At 46.4% G+C, this 9,679-nt stretch overlaps 1 protein-coding gene across 1 annotated transcript; it reads right to left on the bottom strand.

Moving 5' to 3' along the window:
* Nucleotides 1–2,799: 2,799 nt before the first annotated feature.
* On the bottom strand, nt 2,800–8,620 carry LOC125106423 (keratin, type II cytoskeletal 1). The gene is made up of 9 exons (XM_047740459.1): nt 7,981–8,620; nt 6,728–6,942; nt 6,359–6,419; nt 5,849–5,944; nt 5,514–5,678; nt 5,256–5,381; nt 4,296–4,516; nt 3,771–3,805; nt 2,800–3,680 (listed from the first exon to the last, which is right to left on the bottom strand). The coding sequence occupies exons 1-9, from the start codon at nt 8,575–8,577 to the stop codon at nt 3,307–3,309; spliced, it is 1,890 nt and encodes a 629-aa protein (XP_047596415.1). The 5' UTR covers nt 8,578–8,620; the 3' UTR covers nt 2,800–3,306.
* Between the last annotated feature and the right edge of the window lie 1,059 nt (nt 8,621–9,679).

Raw genomic sequence — 9,679 nt, 5'->3', positions numbered from 1 at the left:
ATTTTGCTGTCTTTTGCCTGCACCTTTGTGATCATTCCCTATCAAGTCTTCCTACTCCATTATGGTCCCTTCCAATCTGGTCTGAGTGATTCCTTTAAAACACCCATCCGACCATGCCAGTCTCCTATTAAATTCCTTCACTGGCTCCTTCTCACCTATAAAGCTGTTTCAGCCCCTAAACACTTGGGGGAAAAAAAGCGTTTCCATAAGCAGATCTCTCATAAGCAGACCAGATTTCTTATAGGATATTCAGGTACAAGACAAACTGTGGTCCATGCTCAACTTTTACTCCATCAGCAAAACAACACTTTTGTCCTCTACTATCCCAGTACATAGTAGGTTGCAATAAACCTATAGATCCAAAACCCCACCTGAGAACTTCTGACCCACAAACTAGAGTCCAGACTCCTTTGATGCCTACAAGGAAGGTCTTTTCTGAGTGGATCTAATGAATTCTTCACCTGTATTTCTTGTCACTAACTTCATGCTCCTTCATATGATCAAACACTTCATGTAATTTCATTCTTCCATGTCATTACCCATATTATTTCTTCTTTCTGGAGTGTCCTTCTCTGCCTTGTCTGCCCAACAAACTCCTGTTTATCTTCTAAAACCCTGTTGTGTATCCCTTCAGTATGTACCATTTCTAGATCTTCTATGTGTTTTTATCATCGCATGTTTTGGGTGCATTGTAACAGCACATTTGCATACAACCCATCACCCAAGCCTCTGAGCTCTTTGACAGCAAGAGCCATGTCTTGCTCATCATAGTATCCCTGAACATATGAAAATGTCCCTGATATATAGTATGTGCACAGAACTGTTTGTTGCACAGAATGGAAGCCCAGATCATTCCTCTGCTGTCTCTCTAGTACTAATGCATTTTGACACTTCATATTATTCAATTTAGTTCTTCATTATATACTGACCTACACATGGTTTTCATTTAGTCCTGTGACCTGACAGGTTTTGATAAGTTTTATTGTAAATTGTAGGATCTGTGTTTCATGTCTGAACTTACCAAGAAAATCCAAGTCCAAACAAGGTCAACAAGGGTTTCTCTGATGTGAAATGTAACTGAAGAAAGTTATAATGTAAGAAAGAAGTTAGAAAATGTGTGTCGGAAAACTAGAACATTCTCATTGGTTCATTCAGTAGTATTCTAGGCAGCAGTATTCTAGTATCTAGTGGCCCCAGAATTCTTCTCTCCCATGGAGGAAAGTAAACCATCTCCTTCAAGGCCACTCAAATCCCATTGTTCTAAATCAACAAGCACCAAGCCACCTATTCTGACTAACTCAGTTTCCTAAGTGTCTTGTTAACAGGATGGGGAGCTCTGGTATTTCAGTCACTGAATATATCACTAACTAGTACATGGACATTATGGTTTACACATCAATTGCTTATGTGTTTAGTTCACAAATATTAGCCCACTAGGAGGAAACTCAAATTGGGTGCATTAACAAAATCAATTCTACATCCCTACCGAGCTATCGCTGGGTCACAGTGACCCTCCCAGGGTACTTCCTTCCTTGGTGTCCTCAGCAGCCAACTGTCTTCTACTTCTCTGTCACTCTCTTTTAATTCCATTTAACCACTTCTATATAACATATTGACAATTCACAAAGCATTTCACATTATGTATCCTATCCTCTTGATGTCCAGAAACAAATAGTCTTATCCTCATTTAACCTACAAGACAAGTGAAGTTCAGAATGGCCAACTGATTTGTCCAAGGAGCCACACATCCAGTGAGCTGTGGATTATTTTCTTTAGCCCACCCCTTAAATACCACAGTAGCTTAAACCCAGTTTCTCTGAATTGAAGACTGTTCTTTTTCACATCAGTTCAGACAGGACTGGAGATGAGAGATATAGCTCACCAGGTTGTATTTACATTATACTCTTGTTGACATATACTCTCTTTATTCCCCTCAATTCTGCTTGACACTGGAGCTAGGAAGACTTTTCTTAACTGAAAGTTAATAGAATTGATCTCCAGGAAAGTTGACTTTTTCATGATCATAGAACCCCTTAGAAGCTGATGTTCATTGGTCTTTAGAGCAAGCATCTACTGAGCCATCTAGAGACCAACAAGATATGTTATGGTAGCCAGATCAGCAGCAGCAACATGACAATCAAAATGGCACTCGCTGCGTGCTTATAGCTTGTAAATGGGGTAGTAAGATCCAAACACAAGCAAATCCGAGTCCAAATGCCCATGCTTCTGATCACTATGCCTTCCTGTTGAACTACTTCACAAGTACGAGCTATATGTGTACAACTGAACTTCTTAAATTGAACAGAGCTTTGGGTATGTATCTGAAAGAGAGGAAATTGATATCTAGCTATTCATTACCACTCTTGGTTCTTGAACTCCCTAGCCAAAGTCTGCATTCTGGCTGTAGCAGCTGTTGACCCTGTGTTATCCACACCCCTCTCATCACTGACTATTGCACATAACAATTACTCTTCCACACTATACTTTCCTTTCTTCTCAATACCAAACTCCTCCTTCCCAAACTGCCTGCTCACTGTCCTTTCCAAGAAACACTTCTCAGATTAATACCTTGGTCTCTCCATTTCTCTATGACATCTGCACATTCTGGGAAAGAGTGTGTTGTATTTAACTATCAAATGCTTAAAGATGAATGGTGCCTGACCAGCGTCCCTATCTTGCCCATCATTTTCATATGTCCCAACTCCCCCATATGCCATATGGCTCCAAGGTCTTCTTTCCCTCCCACAAAGCACCACGCAAGACAGAGAGTGCCATGAACAAAGGAGATTGAGACTCATAGAGAATTTCAAAATGCAGTTTATTGCAGCAATACAAGGAAAGGGGGAGTTTAAGACCTCTCCACAAAAGACAATCAACTTGCTCACACCTTATATACAAAACCAAAGCAGCACAGACTTTGCTCCAAGAACTAGGATCCTAAGGAGTGTCCAGGGCACGTGCTCCATGCACAACAAAGAAGCCATGGTTCTAACCAGCCCTCATCTGGCTGACTTAAGAAGATGCTTTGAAATGTAATGTGTGTAGTGGTCATTGCTAGACTGTTTCTTAGGTAAAGCACAAAGCAGGGTCACAGCCAGAGGGACTGAGATTGCCACTGATCTAAAAACTTCTTTGGGAAGCAGAGAAGAAAAGAAAGAGCTGGGGAACTAGGGTGAACTAGGGTGAACTAGGGTGTAACTAATGATAGCTCTTTTCTCCAGTGAGGTTGGGGCAACTGCCCTTGGTCTTACCAAGCATATTTGGTAGTGATGGAGAGGGAGAGCTAACAGGACAGAGGACACCTCTTTATCTGACGGCTCTGGAATAGCTGGTGGAAACAAACTTCACGCTGGAACTGCCACTAGAGGTCTTGGTACCCCCAGAGCTGGATCCCCGGCCTCCGGAGCTCCCGCCGCCAGAACCCCAGCTGCCGCCTCTGTGGCCTCCACTGCTGCTACCGGAGCCGGATCCGTAGCCGCCGCCGCCGCCACCTCCAGAACCATAGCTGCCGCCGCCGCCGCCTCCGGAGCCATAACTGCTACCTCCGGAGCCATAACTGCCACCTCCAGAACCATAGCCGCCGCCCCTGCCGCCACCGCCGCCGCCGCCGCCACCGGAGCCGAAGCCACCGCCTCCTCGGCTGCTACCTCCACTGATGGTGGTGTGGCTGGTGTTCACAGCTGCAAGGAGACACTCAGTTATCGTCAGCCCCCTCCCTCTCCAGCCCAGCAAAACCTTCACAGGCCCCCGAGAAAGCAGCTGGTACTTACACACGCTCACGCTCGGGGCACACTCTCCGGACATCCTGTAGGAGGAAGAAGAGCAAGTCCCGCATGACTCTCCAGCCGCACAAACCCTCTCAGCAGGGACAGAGACTCTCTCCCCATTTGGGGCTCCTCCTACCCACTTGATCTGAAACCTAATCCAGTGCCCTCGGGATCCCAAACTGCTGCCTTTTTCTCAGCATGAACACAAACAGAAAGAAATCACCGTAGAAAATAGACAGGCGTCTTGCAGAGAGTGCAAATTAACAGTGCCATTGACCTTCAGGCCAGATGACGTCTGAACCCTCCTAGATGGAGAATAAATGATTCCTTCGCAAAGCACTTCGTACAGATGCTCTAGCCCTTCTAGTCCCAAAGTGAGGCCTCATCTTTCCTCCTGAACCCAGTTTCTTTCCTCTCCCCATACCCAGGACAAGCTGCAGTCCCTCGGCTGCATGCTGGACGGCAGTCAGCCTACAAGGGAGGAGGCACCGTAAGAAATGGCCAAAGTGCCCAGGGTTCTGTCCTCACCTGCTTTCCTCTCCTTCCAGAAGGGTTCTGTAGGTGGCGATCTCCATATCCAAGGCCAGTTTGGTGTTCATCAGCTCTTGGTAGTCACGCAGCAGGCGGGCCATGTCCTCCTTGGCCTTCTGCAGGGCATCCTCCAGCTCGGCCAGCTTGCCCTGGGCATCTTTAAGGGCATTCTCACCACGCTGCTCGGCATCGCTGATGGACTGCTGCAGCGCAGAGATCTGAGAGAGGAGAAGCTCACATGTCACTCACTCTCTTATCATCTAATCCCACCCTGGGCACCTCAGTGAGGCTGGTACTCTATGTCCAACAGAATCACAACAGTTTTTTTTTTTTTTTTAAAGATTTTCTTTATTTATTTGACAGTCAGAGATCACAAGTAGGCAGAGAGGCAGGCAGAGAGAAGGGGAAGCAGGCTCCTCCCTGAGCAGAGAGCCCGACGCGGGGCTCGATCCCAGGACCCTGGGACCATGACCCGAGCTGAAGGCAGAGGCTTTAGCCCACTGAGCCACCCAGGCGCCCCAGAATCACAACAGTTTTAAGTCCACTTATGGCTCTGGATAACACATCACTGCCTCTGGATAGCTACTCACTGAGTTGACTTCCTTAAAAGTCCTTAAAGGGAATACAGAGCAGCCTCTCCTGGCCCTGACTTGAGGCTTCTCCACTCTTCCTCCCTTTTTCTAAACCTCCTGGCCACCTTTCCTCTCATTCACCAAGTCTTTGCATCATGGGCTAGATCACTCATGACCATCACATCTATTTCTCTGCTAGGTCATTTTCACAAGCTTCCCTAAAGAGAACCCAGCATGAAGCCTGAATTGTGGAAACCAGAATAATCACCAAAGGCTTGGAACGGATTGCAAGATTCAACACTAGAAAAGTGTCCTCCAGTTACCTGAGCCTCCCTCCCCAATGCCATATAGATAGAGCTGAGCAGCAGAAGGAGGGAACAAATACCTGCTTCTTGACACTATCAATTTCAGATCGCAGTCTCTGGGCCACCCGATTCAGCTCTGAAATCTCCATCTTTGTACTCTTCAGATTGTCCCCATGTTTGCCAGCAGTTATCTGGAGCTCTTCATACTAAAGATGGTAGATCAAGTCAATTAGATGGGGCAGGGCATACCATGGCTCACACAGAGAAATATAACAGAGGACACGGGACAGCAAGACAAGACATTTCAGGAAAACTGGCTAGACATTTGGCTCATTCACCTTGGTCTGGTACAGGGCCTCAGCCTCAGCCTTGCTCTTCTGGGCGATCTCCTCATACTGCGCTTTGACCTCAGCGATGATGCTGTCCAGGTCCAGGTTGCGGTTGTTGTCCATGGACAGGATGACATTGGTTTCACTGATTTGAGTCTGCATCTGGGACAACTCCTGCAAGACACAACAGCTCAGTGACTTAGAATGTTAAAACAAAACACAGCTTAGACAGAGGGAGGAGGAGTCAGGAGATGGAAGATATATCTTTGTTCTTCTGGATAGTGATGGGCACAGGCTCAGAGGCTCTACATTTGGTTAAATGTGGTCAAAAACAAAGGACTTACTGCCTGGTAGAGTGCAGTGAGGAAATCAATTTCCTGCTGCAAGTTGTCAACTTTGGCCTGAAGGTCCACTTTAGTCATATAAGCAGCATCCACATCCTAGAGGAACAATGGACATCACGAAATCATGTTTTTCCCAGGACGAGTCCCTCTCACCAGCTGTGAGGGGCTTTTCCAGTAGAACAAGCATTTGGAGTCTCCTCCACATCTTCCTACACCAGGCAGATCACAATCCCTAGACTGCCCCAACCTTTGGAATCAAAATCACAGGACAGCTCACCTGAGCTGCTAAGAACTTGCCTCCCCACCTTCTCTGTGAAGGGCTGAGAGAGCTGGAGAAGCAAAGGGCCTAGAAAAGCCTAGATCCATGATAATGTGGGGGGAAAACTCTATTCAGCTATTCATCAGGCCCTCACCAGGTTCTCCACATCATGACCTCCTTCTGCTTAGTAATTGGAGACTCTCATCTATTCTTTATTTCAGATGTGAGGTCCTTCCCACAGATTTGCTCACCTTCTTGATGGTCACAAATTCATTTTCTGCATTTGTCCGCTTGTTGATCTCGTCCTCATATCTGCAAGGAAATTAGAGGGATTTGGATATTTGGAGAAGGTGAGACCTGAAGTTCAGCTTCCCCAACTGAGATTGGCATCACCTGTCATTGCCTCCTGTTATTAGCCTAGGACAGCTTGGTCACCCTGTCCTTTGGAGCAACCAAACTTCTAAGCTATTTCCAACTTCTGAGAAGAGGAAGAATTCTAAAGATGCTAAATTAATTGGCCTCTAACCTAAGAAAATATATCACTACATACTCTCTCAGCTTAAGACTTGTAGTCTTAACTTGCCACTTTCTGGAAGGATTGCTTGGTCAGTCTTCCTTACTTGTTCCGGTAATCTTCCACCAGATCTTGCATGTTCTTCAATTCTGAATCCATCCGAGACTGGTCACTCTTCAGTTGGTCCACTCTCCTTCTAAGATTGTTGATGTAGGACTCAAAGTAGGGCTCTAAGTTGTGGGTCCGAGTGGAGGTGTCTACCTGCTGCAGCAGCTCCCATTTTGTTTGCAGCACCTGGTTCTGCTGCTCCAGGAACCGCACCTGAGAACACGAGCCCCCGTTACCAACTGGTGTAGAAATGGAGTCCGCCGGCCACTGAGAGCCATAGGCAACAACAGTGAGACCCATGCCTCATTTGGAAAAGAACTTGTTCTTTCAAGTCCTGTTTTCCTGGCCACGGCAGTGAAATAGGAAGAAAATCAAGTTAGCATCATTTTTTGTAACAACATCTAACTCGCTGTGAATTCACAGAAGCTTTAATTTCCCTGAGAATAGTAATTACTATACTGTCACAGCTGGAACTTTTGAAAGGAGTAACTAGACAGATACCAGACAGCAAAGCCCTGTATAAAATTACTGCAATTACACTTGAAATAGATACATGATATTTAAGAGATTTGCCTTTCCACTTTTTTTAGGTAGATTGCCATAAATATTGGTACGCATTCCATAAACATTCACACTTTCAGAGGGATGTTGGGGAAATCCAAAATGGAATTTGAAATCTATTGTGGATAACTTTGAGTTGACATGATTGATGGTTAAGCAAAAAATAAGAAATGGTTTACATATTTTTCCAGAGGTGTACTCAGAATATCAGTATTTTGAAAAACTGCTACCAATGTAACATTTTTAGAGGGCAGAGCTCCCTGCCTAAAAGCAAAAGATGTTTGGTGCTACTTACTACATCCTTTCTGCTACAATATCACAGTGCACTCTATTCACCCTCAACTCCCTTTAGGAAGACCTTTCCAGAGCTCCCATTTGCCCCCTAGAAAGCTGAGTTAGCCCCATTTCTATTTCCTTCATTCACCATATGTTAAGTAAGCCCCAATTCAGCTCAAGAACTGAATGAGAAGACACTTCAAGGTGATATCACATTGACCCACACTATATAAATCACAGACTTCTTTGCTCAAGAGAGAGTTTAGTCATTAGAATCATTCACATGAATACTTCTAACGTATCTCCTAGAAGACAATTCTACGAAATCCCCAAACAGAAACTTGAGGCTAAACCCCAAGGGATCTGAAATGGACCAAGAGCAGTCCTCCCTGTGCACTGAGCAGATAAACTCACCTTGTCAATGAAGGAGGCAAACTGGTTGTTGAGCGACTTGATTTGCTCCCTTTCTTGAGTCTTTACTTTTTGGATCTCGGGGTCAATCTCCACATTAAGGGGTTGCAGAAGGCTCTGGTTGATGGTGACTTCCTGTATGCCACCAGGAGGGCAGACAGGCCCAAAACTACCTCCACCAAAACCACCTCCACCAAAAACACCACCCCCAAAGCCACTACCCCCAAAGCCACCACCCCCAAAGCCACCACCCCCAAAGCCACCACCACCATAACCACCACCAAAGCCACCACCTCCGAAGCCACCACCGCCAAAGCCACCACCACCATAACCACTCCCAAAGCCACCACGTCCACCTCCTCTGGCCACACTTATGGAGATACTTTTACTGCCACCAAGGTTGACAAGGCTCCGACTTCCAAAACCACCACCGCCACCACCGCCTCCACATCTTCCCCCTGCAAATCTCCCTCCACCTCCCCCACTGTGGCGCACAGAGCTGCTAGTGCTCCTGCGTTGGAAGCTGACCACTCCAGCAGAGCCAGAGCTAAAGCCCCCTCCGCTCCGGAACCCAGACCTAGAACTGAAGTGTCGATTCATGCTGCCTTGGAGAGAGTTGGGGCAAAGTCGGGAAAGGAAAGGAGCTCACACTCCTCTACCCCAAGCACAGAGACTGTCCCTTATATACAGGGAGCACATCTGGGCTTGGTCCTCGAGTCAGCGGGATGCAGAGCCTGTCAAGGGTTTGGCTTGCCTGCAGCCATACAAGATTTTTACGAGCCTCAACAATACGATAAACACTACACACCTAGCTCCCAGGATAGCTCTCAAAATTGCTGTGCGCGCAAGATCAATCGTGTGGTAATCATTTTATCAGACAAAATCTCCCTTCAAGTGCTTGTGACCTTGGGAAACAGGACCCTGCATCTGCCACCTGGTGCTTCTTGGTAGGATTTCATAACCTCCTGTCACAGAGATATGTATGTTCCTGTTCTTGCCTTTGCCCTTGTAAGCTGTGAAGTGCACTGTCCCCTCAAGCCTGGCAGGTGCAACTCCTCACGCTCAAATCGGCAGAGGAACTCTCTGGCCCATATCTGTGATGGCTCTCTAGAGCCCAGAGCTCACCAAGTCGTATCTCTGGACCCCAAATAAGAGCTTTAATAAGTGAAAAACTCAAACAACTTATTTCTATTACTTGGGCTTTAATATTATAGGAAGAGACACTAGCAGAGAACAGGATGGATGGGCAGGTGTTCTAGAAGGGCCAGAGGGAAAGACATGCTCTTTCTGAGTTTGCCAGTTGTTCTTTTTCCTCAGAGACAGGCCGGGGCAGGAGACAGAGACACCAGCAAAGGAAAGTGGTGCAAACGGAGGGCACAAAGATGCCTGTGGAAAAGCTTAGAGAGCTGGGAGGTAACCGGTAGAACCTATTCCATACATTTTGTAAAGCCAAGGGGTAGAGGTGAGGCTTCACAGGGGCTTGGGGACCGACACTGGGTGGTGTGGAGAGATGACTGTAGACTTGGAAGAGAGGACAACGATGTGCATCAGGAAAGCCTGGTCCGAGAAGTGAACGCTGTTTCTAGACAATAGTAATGGCCATAGTAATAGGCATGATACTAGCTAAGATGTGTGAAAAAACTGGCACAGTACCAGACCCTTCTACAGCTTTTACATGTATTCACCTATTTCATTTTCACAA

The sequence above is a fragment of the Lutra lutra genome, chromosome 8 (assembly GCF_902655055.1).
Source record: "Lutra lutra chromosome 8, mLutLut1.2, whole genome shotgun sequence".
NCBI classification, from domain to species: Eukaryota; Metazoa; Chordata; class Mammalia; order Carnivora; family Mustelidae; genus Lutra; species Lutra lutra.
This window is presented reverse-complemented; position numbering and strand designations above follow the sequence as displayed.

Bases quoted from the DNA above. Each gene is read 5' to 3' on its own strand.
- LOC125106423 (XM_047740459.1), bottom strand. From the start codon at position 8,577: ATGAATCGACACTTCAGTTCTAGGTCTGGGTTCCGGAGCGGAGGGGGC. The intron at 6,943-7,980 runs GTGAGTTTATCT...TCGTGTTCTCAG, and splicing joins TTGCCTCCTTCATTGACAAG to GTGCGGTTCCTGGAGCAGCA. The intron at 4,517-5,255 runs GTATTTGTTCCC...CTCCTCTCTCAG, and splicing joins TTGATAGTGTCAAGAAGCAG to ATCTCTGCGCTGCAGCAGTC.